We start from the raw sequence: 22,019 nt of genomic DNA on the forward strand, positions 1-22,019 counted from the left end.
TTGAATGAGGGCTCTCATTCCCCCAGTCTGTTAAAAATTCACAGCTAATAAGAAAACTATGGTTTTCCAAGAAGTGTGCAAGGCAGACTTAAAAAAACAGCATACTACAAGTGGCTTGAGACAAAATCTCCAGCTTCATTCTCAGCTTACACCAAAGCCCTGATAATTGCACAACACTTAACAAATCCTAGTCTGACTTTGTTAAAGCTAAATGGAGATAACTCATCTCATCTTGGACAAAGGTCAACAATGCTTTCTAGTCCTTTGAAAAGGCTGTTGAGTGCAATTTCTGTATTCCCATCTCAGTCTCTCTCTCTCATCCAGATTTCGCTATTGCATCAGCCTGATGGGAAAGTTGACCAGCTGGTATCTATCATCATCAAATTCCTGACATGTACCCTCAAGGGTGTTCAGGATATGATAGTACTACATGAAAAATTTACATCATTACTAACTTCCTATCTACAATTTTCCTCCAAATCAGTCTGTTACTTGTCAAGACTCCAACATTATCAGATCTTATATTTCTATCATCTAAGGCACTTGGTACCATACAAAGATTATTAAAACAAGTGTTCTCTGCCAGGTTGGCTGGAAAACAACCCACAAAAAGACCAAGATATACTAATTTTTCCTCGCCCATTCTGTTTAAGTGACCATACCACCTGAGATTAGCTCTGCTAACGCTTTCCTGGATGCTGATAATGCCAAGTTCTTTCCTAATATCCTCGTTTTTAATATGATATTGCCATTGATGTCATCTGTTCATTCCTCTAATCTTTCTCAGGACTCTCATATCTGCAGTCTCTAATCTATGGTCAAGTGTTTTACTTCTGCCCCAGCTCTCAGATCCATTAGTTAAAATTGGTTTGAACACTGTCTTGATTACAGCTAATTTCTCTCTTATTCCATATGAATTTATTCAATTGACTTCCTACCATACCAGATTTGTTGATTCTGTTGTCTATTTCCATATTTAATTTACCATCTTCACTAAAAATCATGCCTAAGTAGCTGAAATGTTTTACTTGTTCCACAGGTTCCCCGTTCACAACACAGTTGACATTTTCATTGTCTTTGTCTTTTTATTGCTGACCTTCATACCATATCTATTACAACAGTTATTCAATTTAGTCAGAGAATCTTGCAGACTTGTAGCGGATTTATTTAGAAGTATAACATCGTCCGCATAAAGCAAAGAGCTGACATTAACATCTCCAATTTTGATATCATGTTTAATACCACTTTCCTTCATAATGCGATCCATATAGGTAATGAATAACAGAGGAAATAATGTACATCCTTATCTCACACCAGATTTAACATTAAGCCATCTTCCTGTACTTCCGTCAATTCTAACTGCTGACTTAGAACTCAAATAAAGACTAAGTATTGCTTGATATAATGCCCCATTGACAACATATAACTGTAGCGTATTGAATAGCTGCTCTCCTGGCACCTTGTCATATGCCTTTTCCAAATTGACAAAACTTAAATACAGATCTTTGTTATATTCCCATGCTTTCTCAACTATTTGTCGTAAAGTGAAGATCTGATCCTGACAGCCTCTATTTGGCCTGAATCCAACTTGTTCTTCACCCAGCTTTTCTTCCACAATTCTTTCAGTCGTTTCTCTAGTATACTTGCTATAGATCTTGCCAGGAACACTCAGTAGGGAAATACCTCTGTAATTCTCACATTCAATTTTATTTCCCTTTTTATATATGGGTACTATGAGTGCTCTACTCCAATTATCGGGAATTCGTCCCTCTGTCCAGGCTTTTTGAACTATGCAGTGCAGTCACTAAGACTTTTATACCACCATACTTCAGCATTTCTGGTCGAATATCATCTACTCCTGCTGCCTTTCCACATTTCAAGCCTTTGATGGCTTTTTCTACTTCAAGTATGGATATGTATTCCTGACTGCATGCCTGGTCAGTGTTTTTTACCACTGTGCTGTCATCACTGCTTGTTTCATTTAGCAATTTTTCGAAGTAATTACTCCATACGTCAAGGATATCTTTTTCTCCTGTTTTCATGTCACCTTTATCATCTCTAACTCCTTTTACACTCTTTCCTCCATTCCTAAGCTTCTTCAACAACCTCCAGAATATTTTGCCACCTTCTTGATATTTATTTTCTATATTCTTGCCAAAGTCCTCCCATGACTTTTGTTTAGCTAGTTTTACACAGTGTTTAGCATTCTTGCATTTGTCTCTATATTCTCTAAGAGCACAAGCTGACTTATTTGACAGGAACTTTTGATATGCTTTCTTCTTTTCCTTCACTGCCTCTTTAACTTCCTGTGTCCACCATGGAGTTCTGATTTTTCTATCTTTGCAGACAACCTCACCACATGCCTCTCTAGCTGAATCAATCAGGGCTTTCTTCAAGGCTTGCCACTGAATCTCCAAGGTTTCATTCCTGTTCTCAAACTCTTTCATTTTTTCTTCAATAATTTTTGTGTATTTTAGTCTACAGTTCAAATCTGAGAGCTGCTCAACTTTTATTCGCTTTAAATCTTTCTTACATGTTATTCTTTTCAATATGAAATTCAATTTTATTCTGCTTAAGATTAAATAGTGATCACTTCCAATTTCAAATCCTCTGTACACTCTGGTGTCCTGTACCAGGGAGAAAACATCACTATCAACAATAACATAGTCAATGAGACTTTCCTTATTCCTTGCATGTTTCCTCCATGTGAATTTGTGCACATTTTTATCTTGGAACATACTGTTAGTAATAACCAGTCCATGTCCTAAGCAGAAATCCAACAGGTATTTGCCGTTATTATTAGCTTTGCTCTTTTCTCCAAATTTTCCTAAAATAATTTTGTATGTCTGACAATCATTTCCTACCCTGCTATTTTGATCCCCAACAAGGACCAACTTTTCCTTTTTCATTGTGTCAGTTGCTTTTTCTAAAGCCTCAAAAAATTCCTCCACTTCTACCTTAGTAGAACCTTCTGCGGGACCATAGGCACAAATAAGTCTCATTATCCAGTTCCCCATTCTCATATTTGCCCACATTACTCTACTTGAGACTGACTGCCATTCAAGAAGATTAGACTCGTATTTTGTGTTGAATAATATGCTACTCCTTCTTTTCCTTGATTGTCACTTCCTGAATATAACATTTTGTATTTATTGCTCAGAAAGATCTCACCAGTTTGTCTTTTTTGTTTCAGTCACCCCTATTATGTCGATCTGGTACTTATCTAATTCCTCAGCTAGCTCTATTTCTTTGCCAGTCAGGCTTCTTATGTTGATAGTATTGATCTTTAACTCTGGTGATGTTGACTTGGGGTGTGTTTTCAGATTTGTACCAGTCGCTGACTTTTCGCTGTTTGCCCTGGTTCCCTGGCAAAAACAACAGTAGCCTTGTTTAACCGGGCGATGTTCTAGCTGGCATGAAATTTTGTCATGTCGTACCATCATTTTTTATTTTGGTTTAACCAATAAGAATACAATTTGGTCGGCTAAATCCCAAATTGCCAGTCCATCCTCGTTCGTTCAGCATCCAAGTAGATACCCAACAGGGTGCACCACGAGAAGGTGAGGATTGGACATTAGGTCAGAAGCCCTGATCAGTTCTCTGCATTCCTTTAAAGGCTATGTGGAGGTCTCCTCTCAGTTATACAGCTTTGACCCTTAAGCACCCCTTTTTCTTAGATTAGAGATGATCACCTTGATCATCTCTAACTCCTTTTACAGCACTCTTTCCTCCATTTCTAAACTACTTCAACAACCTCCAGAATATCTTACCGCCTTCTTGATATTTATTTTCTATGTTTTTGCCAAAATCCTCCCATGACTTCTGTTTAGCTAGTTTTACACAGTGTTTTACTTTCTTAAATTTGTCTCTGTATTCTCTAAGAGCAAAAACTAACTTTTTTGCCAGGAACTTTTGATATGCTTTCTTCTTTTCTTTCACTGCCTCTTTAACTTCCTGTGTCCACCATGAAGTTCTGATTTTTCTATCCTTGCAGACAACCTCACCACATGCCTCTCTGGCTGAATCAATCAGGGTTTTCTTCAAGGTTTGCCACTGAATCTCCAAGGTTTGGTTCCTGTTCTCAAACTCTTTCATTTTTTCTTCAATAATATTAGTGTATTTTAGTCTACAGTTCACATCTGAGAGCTGCTCAACTTTTATTCGCTTTAAAACTTTCTTACATGATATTCTTTTCAAAATGAAATACAGTTTTATCCTGCTGAAGACTAAATAGTGATCATTTCGAATTTCAAATCCTCTGTACACTCTGGTGTCCTGCACCATGGAGAAAACATCACTATCAACAATAACATAGTGAATGAGACTTTTCTTATTCCTTACTTCTTCTCTCCATGTGAATTTGTGCACATTTTTATCTTGGAACATGGTGTTAGTAATAACCAGTCCATGTCCTGAGCAGAAATTCAACAGATATTTGCCATTATTATTAGCTTTGCTCTGTTCTCCAAATATTCCCAAAATATTTTTGTATGTCTCACAATCATTTCCTACTCTGCTATTTAGATCCCCAACAAGGACCAACTTTTCCTTTTTCATTGCGTCGGTTGCTTTTTCTAAAGCATTAAAAAATTCCTCCACTTCTACTTTAGTAGATCTTTCTGTGGGACAATAAGCACAAATAAGCCTCATTGTCCAGTTCCCCATTCTTATATTTGCCCACATCACTCTACTTGAGACTGCCTGCCATTCAAAAAGATTAGCCTCATATTTTGTGTTGAATATTCCAGCTACTTCTTCTTTTTCTTGATTGTCATTGCCTGAATATAACATTTTGTATTTATTGCTCAGAAAGATCTCACCAGTTTTTGTCTTTTTTGTTTCTGTCACTCCTATTATGTCGATCTGGTACTTATCTAATTCCTCAGCTAGCTCCATTTCTTTGCCATTCAGGCTTCTTATATTCATAGTACCGATCTTGAACTCTGGTGATGTTGAGTTGGGGTGTGCTTTCAGATTTGTTCCAGTAGCTGACTTTTTGCTATTTGCTCTGGTTCCCTGGCGAAAACAACGTGGGGGGGGGGGCTTGTTTAACCGGGCGACGCATTAGCCAGCATGAAATTTTGTCACGTTGTACCATCATTTTGTATATTGGTTTAAGCCAATAAGAATACAATTTGGTCGGCTAAATTCCAAATTGCCAGCCTATCCTCATTCGTTCAGTATCCAGGTAGATACCCAATGGGGTGCACCACGAGAAGGTGAGGATTAGACATTAGGTCAAAAGCCCTGGTCAGTTCTCCGCATTCCTTTAAAAGCTATGTGGAGGTCTCCTCTCAGTTATACAGCTTTGACCCTTTAGCACCTGCTTTTATATATTGTCTTGCAATTCCTACATAATCCACCAAGGGAGATCACCTCTGCCTATTCTAGGAATAGTGTACTAAATAGATGCACTTCTGAACTAATGCCTATCTGTTATCATCTCCACACTTTTATACACTGCTAACTTCAACTGCACAGAATGGAGGCATACCCATATTCAGCCTATTCCAAAAAAGGATATAATGAGCATGTCACCTTGTTCTGACCTTGAGAAGGTTATCAATAGTGAATTTCCTCATCACCTGGAGACCTGGGCTTCTCTTCAATAGTGACCATCACTATGAATTTCAACACTCAAGAAGCAGAGCATGTCCTCATCTGTAGCATCCTCCTCTGGACATGTGCCATGGGAAGGTTTGGAAATGTGCCACTTGACATTTCCAAGGCATTTGATATGGTTCTGACATAAAGGGCAGCTCAGCATATTCCCATCTTATGGTCCCTCATTCACTTTTTAATTGGATTGCTATTTTTTCTCAGATCATTTACTGCATGCAATGGTAGATAGCATTCTCACTTCAGATTGCTTGCCTAATGCAAACATTCCTCAGGATTCTGTTATAATATCAACCATCCTCTTCTTCATATATGTAAACAACATTTTTTCATTGACTTAAAATCCTCTCCATATGATTTTTACAGTAGTCTCCATTCCTCCTATTCGTAAGACAAACTTAGCAGTTCTAAACATTGGGAGCTTGAAGATCTTTTACAACTAGTCCCCTAAACACTAATCTCCATGCTATCATTCAGGAGGATGACAACCTAGTCACCTTCACTGCTTCTCAAATGCAATTTTATATTTTTTCTTTTATGAAAAGAAAAAAATACCAAATGCAGTCTGACATAAGCAAATTTTTTTTGTTTATTTTATCAACTGTGCTTCCAACCCTGTACTATTCCCAAATCTGCTCAACCTTAGAATACTGCTCTCACATGTGGGATTGTTCCCCATATACTTCTTCAAAAATTCTTGATGCTATTCATAGAAGGTGGTTTGGCTAACTAGTAACCTCTTTCCAATTGCTATCTCACAGATAGTTGGCTTCTGTATTGTGCCATTTCTTTAATTCTACCATACTGCCATTCAGCAGAGGTGCCATTCTTCCTTTCTCCCTGTTACAGCTAAACCCAATAAAATGAGCAATAGCTGCCAACCCTCTAATTGCTTTTTAGTTGTTCATACACCATTACTGCTGTTCATCTTTAATTCCACATACAATTTTTAACAGCCTTTCAACTTTTCCCACAAAGTGTTCCCACAAAGACTAAATTCTACAGCTCTTCAAAAAAAGAAGAGCTCATCAGCAGATTTCTTCTCTCTTAATCCCTGCTCGCACATGGGATCAATTTGCTATAGGTTCCTGTAACCTCGCTTGTGAAAATAACTGAAAAACAAGAACAGCAGTTGTTTTAGCTTTCAGAAAAATTTTGTTTGTAATACTAACTCTTTAGATATCCAGAAGTAATGCTATGTTTTTTAGGGAAGGGAAGCAAATTTTCTTTACCAAAACTATCTTGCTTATAATTGTAAACTTGATATGTGTTATGAAGATATCATTTTGATATGTCCAAAAGCACAGCAATCACAATCTATTATAATTATAACTAATTTTCATTTAATTTCAGCTATTTTAATTTAATTTCAATGTATTATAATTATAACTGTTTGTTTAAAGCACCATGACCTTGCTACTATATTTTCATAATGTGCTAATCTCTTAAATGTTGCACTTTAGTTTACATTTATTTCATATGAGATAAAAGGTTGGTTGCTTTGCTATCATTTCTAAATCTGTGTATACAATTGGATATATATCCAATGTTTAAGATATATATATCTTAAACTTCCTTGATGATAAATGAGAAAAAAAAGTTTGGGAATCACTGTGTTTTGCCATTGTAAAATCTGTATATTTACATTCCATTGCAGGACAAATGCTTGATACTTTAGCTCGTAAAGCATTGTGGGATGCCGGATTGGACTACCTTCATGGCACAGGACATGGAGTTGGAGCATATCTGAATGTTCATGAAGGTAAATAATTAGAGTGAATATATTCTCATTAAATTATTAAAAACATGATCTTCAGACTCGTTGTGCTGTTTGTTTTTTAAAAAGTATTTAAATGGCATCTGAAAGTCTCTAATATGATCTCTTAATGCTAACACTTGATTTCAGTTTTTCCAGCAGTCTTCTAAAAAGTTTCTGACAGACTAGATGACATAGTCTCTGCATTACTTATGTCTTGATTTTACATGAATGTTCAATTAACACTTCGAGAGATTTGTTTTATTTTGTACTCTTTTTTTGGTATATGTTATCCTGAAGAGCCAGTCAGCCAGTGACACTCGATAGCAAACTACAGAAAAGTCCTAGCCTAAGTCCCATAGAACCAATGCCATTTTAAGCTCACTATTACAAACTGGTAAAGCTGAGAATATTCACTGCAGCAAACTGAATTTCCTAACAAATTTCTGAACTGAATTTCTTCCTGATGTCACAATCAGTAAACAAAGGAAATATTATTTCATTTACTTACTGATTACTTTTGACTCAATGGAGGTCTGATGGTGATAATAATCTTGCAAGATAGCTGACAAAATTATACAAAGAGCTAGCCACTCAAAAAAAAAAAAAAAAAGTCCAGTCCTAATATGTATTAGCTGGTCTGCACAACATTGGCTGAATTAATCTTACTTGCTCTCCTTCCAGCAGGTTGTGGACTCAGACTTATGGCACGGATGTTTGTGAATGTCACTACCCAATCTTAGATGCCTCCTCTCTTTCTTGGTGGCTTAAATTGGCTTGAAAAAGTTCCATGTTTGATCTCTAGAATAAAAGTTTCTGATTTTCCACTCACTAGAGCACTAAGTGTATTAATAATACTAATATAGTATCTATTTACAACCTTTCATGTGGAGGTATCACATTAAAATAAAATCATAGCTATAAATTGTTGCTGGTTCAAATCAAAAAGAGAAAATTCAATAGTTTTCACTCTGTATATATTAATATTTGTGTTTTACCTATGTATATATATTCACCCTGAGAAATTTGGCATAAGCGCCTCCGTAGCGCAATTGGAAGAACGACGGTACATTGCGCCCTTCGATTGGAATAGGCCTAAGTTCGATTCTCGTCACGATGGGAGGAATCTTTATCTGGTCGATTTCAATCGAAGGTGAGTTAGCCGATCTCATATGGAGGTAGCAGGGTTTTTTCTCCCGGAAACTCGGGTTTTTCATCCCGCATACATACAAATCGGCCCATCAGAACACACGCAATTTACAGACAAAAATTACTAGTTGTGGTGGTGTTGGAAGTGGGCGGTAGATGGCGTTGATGGAGATGATTCGTAGTAGAGGTTAGGTGTAGAGAGAATTGTAGATGTCCTCCCACGATGAGTCTTCGGACTCCTTGGAGGTATCAGGAATAATAATAATAATAATAGTCAACAAATAAAACATGTTAACTATCATGAATAAACGTTTGCATACAAAGAGCGCTCTTTCTCATGAATTCATCTTACTCGTTCATTTTATTTAAGAACAATGGATGTACCTGTATCTTATGTAGAAGATTTTTTTCACTTGGTAACAGTCTTGTTTTCTTTATTCAAGTGTAAGCAGAGAAAGTTTGCATGTGAAGTAGCTTCACATGACTAGGCTACTTGTATATAGAAACTGTTGACTCTACACCTGTTGTCTTATTATCCCATAATACAAAGCACACTTAATTACTTAGCAATATACACTTCCAAAAGGAAGTGTGCTTTGCATTATCAGATAATGCAAAGCACACTTGCATTATCAGATACTAAGACATTTGATGCCAAGGCCACTGCCAATTCCCTGGAACTAGGACACTTGATAACATATCATCAAGTCTCCTCTTTGATATCATTCTTATTAATTTCTCATATACCTCCTGCTTGCTTGCAAGTACACCATCCTCTCCCATTTCTTCTACACCTGAGCTTCTTTTGATTTCACATTGATGAATTGTTCACCGAAGAGCTCAACTGTATCCTCGACATCAGTTACAACTCTACCATCTTACCATAATCATTTCATCCTTCTACTTGCCACATACTGGAAAGACTCTAGAATTTTTTATTTATTTATTTATTTATTTTTTGGCCTGATTTGCTCATCTCTGCTCATACTGCACTTTTGCTGTTCTTATCAACTGAGTCACCATCCTGTCTTACTCTATATCTTGTATATGGAAAGAGCTACAGAGAAACACCAAGGAGGTGGTAGAGGATAAGATAAAAAAGATGGCTGGAACTCAAAACATCTTAAAATCTATGGAGTTAGATTCAGAACTACAAACTTTTATTATGAATTATTATAAAGATACCAAAACAATTGCCAAATTTAATAAAATAAAAACATAAATTCAAAGTTGTAAAAAGAGTCATGCAAAATTTTCCCACTCTCATGAAATTTATTTGTTATCTATCTTGAAGAAATATGCAAATTCAGAGCTGAAGATTCAGGTCTACCAATAAATGGCATGAATACTGTTCATATTAAATATGCATACAAGATTATTATTCTTGCAGAATCTAAAGCACAGCTGGAAAAAACAATAAAAATTTTAAATGAAGAAGTGACTGTGTATTGTGTTCTACGGTTTTGAGAGTGAGTGAGTAGTACTAGTTGGGTCGCACGAACAAAGCAAATGTTAGTAGAGTAGGTAGTATTGATGGCAGAATGTAAATGTTAATGTCAGAATTAATGTTAGTGGAAATACAGGAGAAGAAAATGGATCTAAATAAGGAAATAGTGTGTGCCTGTATGTTATCTTTCCCAGAACTAAGTGCAAAATCTAAAAGTTGCAGAAGTGGAAAGAAATTGGCAGGGCTGAGAAGAAAAGGAAGCAGGTGGTCTAAGGTAAGAATTGAGATCATGTAAACAAATGAGAAAAACAAAGTAAGGAGAACATTATGTATGAAGACACTATGATCAGAGGAATACTTAATGAAAGTGAACAAAATCATGTTTCCCCTGGTGCAAAAATTAATGATATTAGTCATGCCATACAGATGCAGAAAGGTAAGGTGAAAGAACCAATTGTCTTTGTTAACACTAATGATCTAAGACATCAAAAATATTCTATGAGAGAGAATGTGAAGGAGTTGTTGGATGAAGCAAAAATGATGAGCGAGAAGGCAGAAATTTTAAGTGTCCTGCCATGCTGTGATAGTGGTGAATTGAGGAGGAAGTGTTGATAGCAAATGAATAAATACTCAAGTTGTGCAGAAGCAATGATGTAGGATTTGTGAACCTGTTGTCTGAGTTTGACAGAAAGAAGGATTTGTATAATGCTGACTGCACCTAAATGGTTTTGGTGTTGGGTGTCTACCAAGCATGCTAAAGTGCAAATTCAGAAAAACATAAGCAATTAGGGAGGATGTGTGTATGTGTGTGTGTGAAGGCACCCATGATATGAGTGAGTGTGAAAATGCCAAAAAGTCTGCACTTCTTGGTCATTCTCAATATATTCTCTTAAACAAAAAGATTAACTAAGGTATTCAATTCAGGAAGTAAAATTGGTTTGGGATCTGAAGGGATGCTACAGTTTCTATATACTAATGCCAAAAGTATCAGAAACAAGAGGGAGGAGTTTTTGGCATTAGTTAGTGAGACTTGATCAAAAGTTATAGGCATTAGTGAGACTTGACTAACAGTAGATGATGTAGTTATTTGGATAGAATGTTCAGGGTTTAGTACAAGGGACATCCAGAAAGTAAGTTCCGATGGGCTGTCAGAGAAACAAAAATATATCATTATTTTCATTATTATTATCATTATTACATGACACCTCCAAGGAGTTCAGGGACTCATTGAGGGAGGGTACCTGCTCTACAACTCTGTCTCACCCTCAATCCACCAACTACAGCAAACCCCATCATCTACACCAACGCCATCTACTGCCCACCACCAACACCACTAGTATTTTCACAGACAATCACAAACATCCATGCCCACAGCAGGATTCGAACCAACAGCCTTTCGGCTGGAGAGCAGATACACTAACACTCGGCCAACCAGGCCGGCAAAATATACTTACAGAAAAAACTTTATTGGAAATTAAAGTAGACACTTTCACTACTTTTCTACATAATTTCTGCCATTGTTCAGACACTTATCATAATGGGGCACAATAGTTGTATACCTCCATCGTAGAAGGTTGCTGCCTGTGACACAAACCACATATTGACTGCTTCTTTGACCTCGTTGTCATCTTGAAACTGCCAGCCACCAAGGAAAGATGTTTGAACAGTTGAAAGTTGCTTAGCGAGAGGTCAGGACTATATGGGGGATGATGGAATTTTCCCAGCTGAAGGTGGCAAGAAGTTGTTGTGTTATGCCGGCCATGTGTTGGCGAACGTTATTATGAATCAAAACAACACCACTGGTAAGCATGCCACATTGTTTATTCTGAATCGCACAATGCAGTTTTTTAAGGGTTTGGCAGTACATACTGTCATTGATTGTGGAGCCTTGACCCAAGAAGTCTACTAGCAATATTCCTTGTCTGTCCCAAAACACAGTGCACATGATTTTCCGAGTGGAAACCATTGTGTTCATTTTCGTCTTAACTGGTGATGAGGTGTGCCTCCACTCCATGGACTGTTGTTTGGATTCAGGAGTTGCTTGCAACACCCAAGTCTCATCCCCAGTGACAAATCTGTTCAAGAAAGCATCACCATCCTCATGGTAGCATGTCAAGAATTCCAACGCACTTCCTGGCCGATTCACTTTGTGTTGTTCTGTGAGCAACTTCATCACCCAGCATGCACACAATTTCTGATAATTCAGTTTCTCTGACACAGTTTCATGAAGACATGAGCATAAAACTTCTGGAAATTGCAATGAGAGTGATATCATAGTGAATCCCCTATTCTGTTGAATCTTCTCTTGAACTGAACGTACCAAATCATCAGTCACTAAAGATGGTCGCCCGCTCCATTCATCATCGTGCACACCTGTCCTTCCTTCATTAAAAAGTATTACCCGTCTTCGTACCATCGAATCACCCATTGCATGTTCTCCATAAACCTCAATAATTTGCCAAAGAATTTCAGCTGCTTTAATGTCCCTCTCATTCAAGAAATGGATAACTGACCTAATTTCACATGCAACAGGCGAATCGATTTTCTTAGACATTATAAGCACACACATACCAAGTGTACACACTGCGAAAATGTCTGAAAATGGCACCAACGGCTTGTTAAGGAATCAACAAACTCAGCACACGTGTGCACCATTGTGATCGCAACACTGCAATGAAAATATTTAAAAACGGAACTTACTTTCAGGACGTCCCTCATATTTTTAGGGAGGATAGTGAAGATAGGATGGGAGAAGGGATATTGAGGGATACTGCTGATGATAGCAGATGAATTGCAGCCAAAATGAATAGGAGATAGGCAGGAGGGTGGCTGTACAGTTGAAGCAGTCTGGTGTGAGACCTAGGCCAATGAGACAAAATATACAGTTGGTTGTTGCTATAGGCCAGTGAGTTCCACAGATAATTTGGAAGACATGCATTGCCAAATTAGTACAATGAGTGCAGGTCATGTGATTATTGTGGAAGACTTCAACCATGGAGATATAGATTGGAAGGAAGAAAGATCATATGGCACGAAGGAAATAGAATTTATACACCTACTGAGAGATAATTACTTGAGACAGCATGTGATGGAGGTGGAAATCGGGATGCAAGAGTACTGAATCTGGTCATAGGATCAGAAGTGCTATCCATAACCAAGATGGCCATAATGCCTCTGATTGGGAAAAGTGGCCATGTGGTCTTGACTTTTGAGATTGCAAATCTTGAGGGATATTCTGTTAAGAAGAGGTATATGTGGGACTGTAAGGCAGGTGATTATGACAAGCTTAGGAGGAAAGCTTGAAGTTGTCCCTTGGCATAAAGTCCTACAGGGAAAGGATGTTACTAGTGCATGGGAGACAGTTAAGGGACATCTAGAGGAAGTGATATTAAATTGTGTACCTAAAGTTAGGAGGGTAAATCAGGTGGGAGTTAGATGGATGAGTAATATCATTAAGCATGAGCTGCAGAAGAAGAAAATGATGTGGAGTGTATATAAGGAGACAAGTGACTAGCAAGCTCATGAACAGTACAAGGGTCAGGCAAGAAAGGTGATCAAGATGGGATATAGTGACAAGGAATGCATAATCAGATTACAAGAAGAAAGCCAAGAAGGTCAAAGAAAATCCCCAAGTTCTTTCGTTATGTGGAAAATAAGAGGAATAATGACTATGAAGAATAACCTTAATGGGTGCTTATAGTGACAAGGTAACTCAACTATTTTATCTGTTTAACAGAAACAGATAAAATAGTTGAGTTACTGAGTGACCACTTTGCAAGTGTATATCACTAAACTATGTAGTGATGTAAACCTAAGATGGATGTATTGGAGGCTCTTAGGATGCTGCAGAATATCAATGTAAATACAGCTGAGGGATTAGATGGAATATCAGCTTGTGTTTTGCAAGAATGTGCAAGGAATTGACTAGGCTCTTTAATTTAAGTCTCAGTTCTGATAGAGTTCTATGGGACTGGAAAGATGCAAGATAATTATTTCTAAGACTGCAGTAGCAAATTATAATTTGCTACTGCAGTCTTAGAAATTATATAGACCAGGAGTGGTGTTAAAAGTACTGGAAATATTGGTCAAAAAGAGAATTCAAGAATGGGTGGATAAGAATATGATACTCTGTGAGGGACAACATAGTTTTGTGAGGTCATGCCTTAGTAATTTACTAAATTTTTATAATAGAGTGACAAATGAGTTGGATAAAGAAAATGGCTACACAGTGATTTTGCTTGAGTTTTGCAAAGGCATTTGACAGAACACCACATAGAATTCTTTTATGCAAATGAGAATAAAGGAGATGGATAAGAGGGTGGCTGCTGGACAGATATCAGAAAGTGGTAAATGGAGGCACAGAATCCAGGTGAAAGCAGGTGACTAGTGGTGTGCCATAAGGTTCAGTGCTACTAATGTTTAATTTGTACATAAATGATAATAGGAAATAACCTGAAAAGAAATATTCAGTTTGCTGATTATGTGGAAAGCTTGCAGGACAATTTAAATAGGCTGTCAGTATGGGCAAAAGATGATGGGTATCAGGTTTAATGTGGAGAAATGTAAAGCCATGCATTTTGGAATAAATTGACAAGCTGTGTACCAGATTGATGGAACTGTATTCCAGGAAATAGATGAAGGTTGGGATTTAGGGGTGGTAGTAGACAGAGTTGTTTAGAGGGCATATTGCTAAGGTAGCTCATAAGATTGCTTGGCTATTGAAGAACACACAAGTAGAGATAAGGAAGTTATTATTCCTCCTTATAAGGCCTTGATACATCCACATCTGCATTACTGTGTTTAGATCTGGTCTCCTGGGTTTCTTGAAGATGAGGAAATGGAATAGAGGATTCAGAAATGAGTGACCAAGATGGTGAGTGGTGTGTACTTTGCAGAAGTTGGTTGATAGGCATAAAAGAAGAAATATGACAGAAACATTTAAGTTGCTTAAGGGATTTTATTGGATTGATGTAGGCAAAATGTTTCAGCACTTGATTAGAAAGTGCAGAACAAGAGATCATCCCTAGAAGTTGAGTATAGGCATTGTTAGTTAGGGATGTGATGACCAGATTTTTTACTTGGAGAGTTGTGAATGAATGGCATGGGTTGTCAGAATGTTTTGGGAGCACTTTATCTATTAATGAGTTCAAGGAGAGGTATGATAGGTTGATGGAAATTTTTTCACTTGGCTATGCTACCAATTATATATTTGGTTTAATCCTTTATCCAAGTGTAAGCAAACAAAGTTTGCACCTGAAGTATTTTCAGGACGGGCAACTCATGGTAAAGGTGGTATAAGTTCTCATCACTTGCCTTAGTATCTCCCATAATGCAAAGCACATCTTCTTGCAGACATGTATAATGCTATGCATTAAGGGAAGGGCCACTACCCAGACCGGTTTTGACCTTTATTGAGGTCTCATCAGTGGGAGCCAGACCCAGAGGTGGTGATACTAAGGTGGGAATTATACCACCTTAGTATTACCTAGGATGAGAACTTATACCACCTTTACCATGAGTTTCCCCAGTCCTGAAACTACTTCAGGTGAAACTTTGTTTGCTTACACTTGGATAAAGGATTAAACCAAATATATATATATATATATATATATATATATATATATATATATATATATATATATATATATACAGGGTGTTCGGGATAAATTTGACAGTTTCGTAAGGAAAAGGAAAATCTTCTTTGTATCTATTAAATTTAATGAATTGACAAAAAAACATTACAGGCAGAGTTAATTACAATACTATCAACACGATTTACTCAAAATAACCACCATTAGCATCGATCACAGCTTCAATTCTGCTTCGGAACCTCGAACAAGCTGATGCTACAGTCTCCCTGGGAAGGGCCGCAAAAACTGTTTTAATTTTATCCATTAACTGGGCTTTTGTATTACTGGAAGTGCGATTGGTGTCTTTTTCAACTGCGCCCCATACAAAATAATCCATGGGGTTAAGGTCTGGGGAGTTTGGAGGCCAAACATTTGGACTGGTGAAGTCGTAGAAATTTTCAGACAACCATTTTTGACTTTTCCCAGAGGTGTGGCAAGGGGCCGAATCCTGCTGCCATACATACGGCCTACCATTGGCTACCCTTGTTATCCCGGGCTTGACTACAGTTAGCAACTCCACGAACAAAGCCCGAATTCCAATGCCAGGGTTCTTCAACACCTGTTCCTGCAGATTTGCGAGGAATTCTGCTGTACGAACGCAATCAGATCGTCTGCTAGGGATCTTTCTTCTTGCTACATCCTCGTAGTCACCATTGCAAGTCTCTAGTTCATGCCTGATTGTTTTTACTGTATTCAGGGAGCATTGGGCAGCAGTTGTAATATCCTTATTTTGATGGCGGGCACGAATCATCATGATACAAGTTATTCTCTTCCATGATTCAGGTGGGTTCCAGCTATCCATCCTTTCTGACATCTTGTATATGAATGAAGAAGGGTCCAAACTTTTAAATGAAGAGAAGTGTGTGTTAATACATGTAACTTACGGAAAAATATAATTAATTATAAATATGTCAAATTTATCCCGAACACCCTGTATATATATATATATATATATATATATATATATAATTGGTAGCATAGGCTTCCATCAACTTATCTCTAATCCAGAGAATTTTAATAATAAGGTGTGACATCTTTTGGCAACTGGTATATGGAAATATGACATCTCCATTACTTCCACCTTAGTATCACCATCTCTGGGTCTGGCTCTCACTGATGAGTCCTCAATAAATGTCAAAACCGGTCTGGGTAGTGACTCTTCCCTTAATGCATAGCATTATACATGTCTTCAAGGAGATGTGCTTTGCGTTGTGGGAGATACTATGCCAAGTGATGAGAACTTATACCACCTTTACCACGAGTTGCCCCAGTCCTGAAAATACTTCAGGTGCAAACTTTGTTTGCTTACACTTGGATAGAGAATTAAACCAAATATATAACTGGTAGCATAGCCAAGTGAAAAAACTTCCATCAACCTATCATACCTCTTCTTGAACCCATTAACAGATAAAGTGCTCACAAAACATTCTGACAACCCATGCCATTCATTCACAACTCTCCAAGCAAAAAATCTGGTTGTCACATCCCTAACTAACCATGCCTATACTCAACTTCTAGGGATGATCTCTTGTTCTGCACTTTCTAATCAAGTGTTGAAACATTTTGCATACATCAATCCTATAAAATCCCTAAGCGACTAAAATGTTTCTGTCATATTTCATTATAACATTGAAATGATATTATTCATCATTATAACATTGAAATCTACTGAAAGGAATAATTCAATAAGTAAATATTCATTGTGTTTATTGTGTTATAGCCCGTTAGCAAAGCAGTGTAACTGAGCGCTTACAAGACCTTTGCTTTGAGTTGCTGTGGTATTGTACAACTTAACAGTCAGTGAACTCTATACAGATTTCTGAACTTTTTTCTTCAAAGGACTTTTAAGCTTCAGAGGCAGAACATTATTTTGCTTGGCTGTAAAATATCAGTTAACAGTTATAGATTCATTATTCTTTCTTTTACAGTATTTTATAACAAATGAAACTTTTCGGACTCTTATATATATATATATATATACACACACACATCAACCATATAACAAATTTGCTCACTGTGTATACCGTGGTCACATGGTATGTTAGGTTCCCAACTTCCAATTAATGAATCATTGACTTTATTTTCATAGATGCATCTAATGGTTTAATATAGCATTTTAACCAATTATACAAATGAAATTTTTTGTGTGCATAACTTATATAAACGAATAATTTTCACCAAAATAGAAGAGTTTTTTTTTTCATTTCAGCAATAACATTATCACATTTACAGATAGCTGTGATGTTAACTAGTGTAGCATTTTTTACTTCATTAGACTTTGTTTTTACCAACTGTAACAAAAGTAGTGCTTGAAGCATATTTCAATGTTTGATACTACCACCATCATTACCACTAAATTTAATAATTTTTATCTTGGTATCTAAACTAATAGGTTTATGAGTCTGCTTCTTTTCACTGGAAGCAATAGTGCTTAGTTTGATTTTTATTTGCCATTATTAACAACAATAAAATAATAGTTATAAACTGCTTATAATTCACAAAACATGAAAACACTGAGAGATGCAGTGAGCAATGTTGTAAACAAAAACTGTGCATTGTTTGATTCAGGGCAGCAGCAGCAGCATGTAACTAAAACCATCATGTAAATGGCATTGTTCATAGTTGAAAACTGTTATATGAGCATATTATTATGTGACACTCTTGGAGGTGTCACATAATAATAAGGCAGTCCTAACTGTATATTCGTGTGTGTCTGTAAGATCAAAAAATCATTTCCCACATGTTTTGTATTTTTTTCTTATTTTAAGAATTTTAAAGAAAATGCTGGGGTGCTTAAGGGTCAAAGCTGTATAACTGAGAGGAGACCTCCACATAGCCTTTAGAGGAATGCGGAGAACCGACCAGGGCTTCTGACCTAATGTCCAATCCTCACCTTCTCGTGGTGCACCCTGTTGGGGATCTACCTGGATAGTGAACGAACGAGGATGGGCTGGCAATTTGGGATTTAGCCGACCAAATTGTATTCTTATTGGTTAAACCAAAATAAAAAATGATGGTACGACATGACAAAATTTCATGCCGGCTGGGGCGTCGCCCAGTTAAACAAGGGCCCCCATTGTTTTTGCCAGGGAACCAGGGCGAACAGCGAAAAGTCAGCTACTGGAACAAATCTGAAAACAAACCCCAACTCAACATCACCACAGTTAAAGATCGGTACTATCAACATAAGAAGCCTGAATGACAAAGAAATGGAGCTAGCCGAGGAATTAGATAAGTACCAGATCGACATAATAGGAGTGACTGAAACAAAAAAGACAAAAACTGGTGAGATCTTTCTGAGCAATAAATACAAAATGTTATATTCAGGCAAAGACAATCAAGGAAAAGAAGGAGTAGCCATATTATTCAACACAAAATACGAGGCTAATCTTCTTCAATGGCAGTCAGTCTCAAGTAGAGTAATGTGAGCAAATATGAGAATGGGGAACTGGACAATGAGACTTATTTGTGCCTATGGTCCTACAGAAGGCTCTACTAAGGCAGAAGTGGAGGAATTCTTTGAGGCTTTAGAAAAAGCAACTGACACAATGAAAAAGGAAAAGTTGGTCCTTGTTAGGGATCTAAATAGCAGAGTAGGAAATGATTGTGAGACATACAAAAATATTTTGGGAAAATTTGGAGAAAAGTGCAAAGCTAATAATAATGGTAAATATCTGTTGGATTTCTGCTCCGGACATGGACTGGTTATTACTAACACCATGTTCCAACATAAAAATGTCCACAAATTCACATGGAGAGAAGAGGCTAGGAATAAGAAAAGTCTCATTGACTATGTTATTGTTGATAGTGATGTTTTCTCCCTGGTGCAGGACACTAGAGTGTACAGAGGATTTGAAATTGGAAGTGATCACTATTTAGTCTTGAGCAGGATGAAACTGAATTTCATATTGAAAAGAATATCATGTAAGAAAGTTTTAAAGCGAATAAAAGTTGAGCTGCTCTCAGATGTGAATTGTAGACTAAAATACACAAAGATTATTGAAAAAAAAATGAAAGAGTTTGAGAACAGGAATCAAACCTTGGAGATTCAGTGGCAAACTCTGAAGGAAACAGTGATTGATTCTGCTAGAGAGGCAGGTGGTGAGGTTGTCTGCAAGGATAAAAAAATCAGAACTCCCTGGTGGACACAGGAAGTTAAAGAGGCAGTGAAGGAAAAGAAGAAAGCATATCAAAAATTCCTGTCAAATAAGTCAGCTTGTTCTCTTAGAGAATACAGAGACAAATGCAAAAATGCTAAACACTGTGTAAAACTAACTAAACAAAAGTCATGGGAGGACTTTGACAAGAATATAGAAAATAAATATCAAGAAGGGTGGCAAAATATTCTGGAAGTTGTTGAAGAAGCTAAGAAATGGAGGAAAGAGTGCTGTAAAAGGAGTTAGAGATGATAAAGGTGACATGAAAATGGGAGAAAAAGATATCCTTGAAGTATGGAATAATTACTTTGAAAAACTGCTAAATGAAACAAGCAGTGATGACAGCGCAGTGGTAAAAAACACAGACCAGGCATGCAATCAGGAATACATATCCATACTTGAAGTAGAAAAAGCCATCAAAGGCTTGAAATGTGGAAAGGCAGCAGGAGTAGATGATATTCGACCAGAAATGCTGAAGTATGGTGATATAAAAGTCTTAGTGGCCGCACTGCATAGTTCAGAAAGCCTGGACAAAGGGACGAATTCCCGATGATTGGAGTAGAGCTCTCGTAGTACCCATATATAAAAAGGGAAATAAAACTGAATGTGAGAATTATAGAGGTATTTCCATGTTGAGTGTTCCTGGCAAGATCTATGCAAGTATACCTGAGAAACGGTTGAGAAGAATTGTGGAAGAAAAGCTTGGTGAAGAACAAGCTGGATTCAGGCCAAATAGAGGCTGTCAGGATCAGATTTTCACTTTACGACAAATAGTAGAGAAAGCATGGGAACTTAAATACAGAGATCTGTATTTAAGTTTTGTCGATTTGGAAAAGGTATATGACAAGGTGCCATGAGAGAAGCTATTCAATACGCTACAGTTATATGGTGTCAATGGGGCATTATATCAAGCAATACATAGTCTTTATTCGAGTTGTAAGTCAGCAGTTAGAATTGAAGGAAGTACAGGAAGATTGTTTAATGTTAAATCTGGTGTAAGACAAGGATGTGCATTATCCCCTCTTTTATTCATTATCTATATGGATCACATTATGAAGGAAAGTGGTATTAAACATGATATCAAAATTGGAGATGTTAATGTCAGCTCTTTGCTTTATCCAGATGATGTTATACTTCTAAATAAATCCGCTACAAGTCTGCAAGATTCTCTGACTAAATTGAATAGCTGTTGTAATAGATATGGCATGAAGGTCAGCAATAAAAAGACAAAGACAATGAAAATAGGCAGAATCATTGAAAATGTCAACTGTGTTGTGAATGGAGAACCTGTGGAACAAGTGAAACATTTCAGCTACTTAGGCACGATTTTTACTGAAGATGGTAAATTAAATATAGAAATAGACAACAGAATCAGCAAAGCTGGTATGGTAGGAAGTCAATTGAATGAATTCATATGGAATAAGAGAGAAATTAGTCGGAACACTAAATTAGCTGTATACAAGACACTGTTCAAACCAGTTTTAACTTATGGATCTGAGAGCTGGGTCAGAAGTAAAACACTTGACCAAAGACTAGAGACCTCAGATATGAGAGTCCTGAGAAAGATTATAGGCGTGATGGCATCAATGGCAATATCATATTAAAAACAAGGATATTAGGAAAGAACTTGACATTGTCAACATCCAAGAATGCGTTAGCAGAGCTAATCTCAGTTGGTATGGTCACTTAAACAGAATGGGAAAGAAAGATTAGCAAATCAAGTGTTCTCTGCCAGTTTGGCAGGAAAACGACCCAGAAGAAGACCAAGATATAGGTGGATTGATACGGTACAGAGTGCCTTAGATGATAGAAATATAAGTTCTGATAATGTTGAAGCCTTGACAAGTAACAGACTGATTTGGAGGAAAATTGTAGATAGGAAGTTAGTAATGATGTAATTTTTTTCATGTGCTATCATATCCTGTACACCTCTGAGGGTACATGGCAGGAATTTGATGATGATGATGAAGAAAATGCTTATATGCCATCCCCATTTATTTTGTGTGTCGAGTGTGGTTTATGATAGAATTTAAATTCTTATTGATGAAATGGGGCATGGGTTTGAAGCTGTTCAGTATATGTCATTTATTGGGTAGAAATGGTTAGTGGTTATAGCGACATGGTTATTTCCTTGCGATTTGAAATGAAATAGAAAAATAAATGTGATGTCACTCAACTTTCAACAGTTCTTTCATCTCAAGAAATATCACTGTAAGAAAACTGTTGTCATTCTCACATTATATTTGATTATAACAAGGAAT

General features: G+C 37.0%; 1 protein-coding gene across 3 annotated transcripts in view; it reads left to right on the plus strand.

The window, feature by feature from the left end:
* The window catches only part of LOC150102909 (xaa-Pro aminopeptidase 1-like), a 416,385-nt gene that overhangs the window by 293,072 nt on the left and 101,294 nt on the right, over positions 1–22,019 (plus strand). For all 3 annotated transcript variants that reach the window (XM_090398386.1, XM_090398385.1, XM_090398387.1), the window contains one exon: positions 7,277–7,381. In XM_090398386.1, coding sequence (XP_090254512.1) covers positions 7,277–7,381 — 105 coding nt within the window. The remainder of the gene's footprint in view (positions 1–7,276; positions 7,382–22,019) is intronic.

The sequence above is a fragment of the Typopeltis vanoorti genome, chromosome 9, assembly GCF_054136105.1.
Source record: "Typopeltis vanoorti isolate ZY-2024b chromosome 9, IOZ_Tvanoo_1.0, whole genome shotgun sequence".
NCBI classification, from domain to species: Eukaryota; Metazoa; Arthropoda; class Arachnida; order Uropygi; family Thelyphonidae; genus Typopeltis; species Typopeltis vanoorti.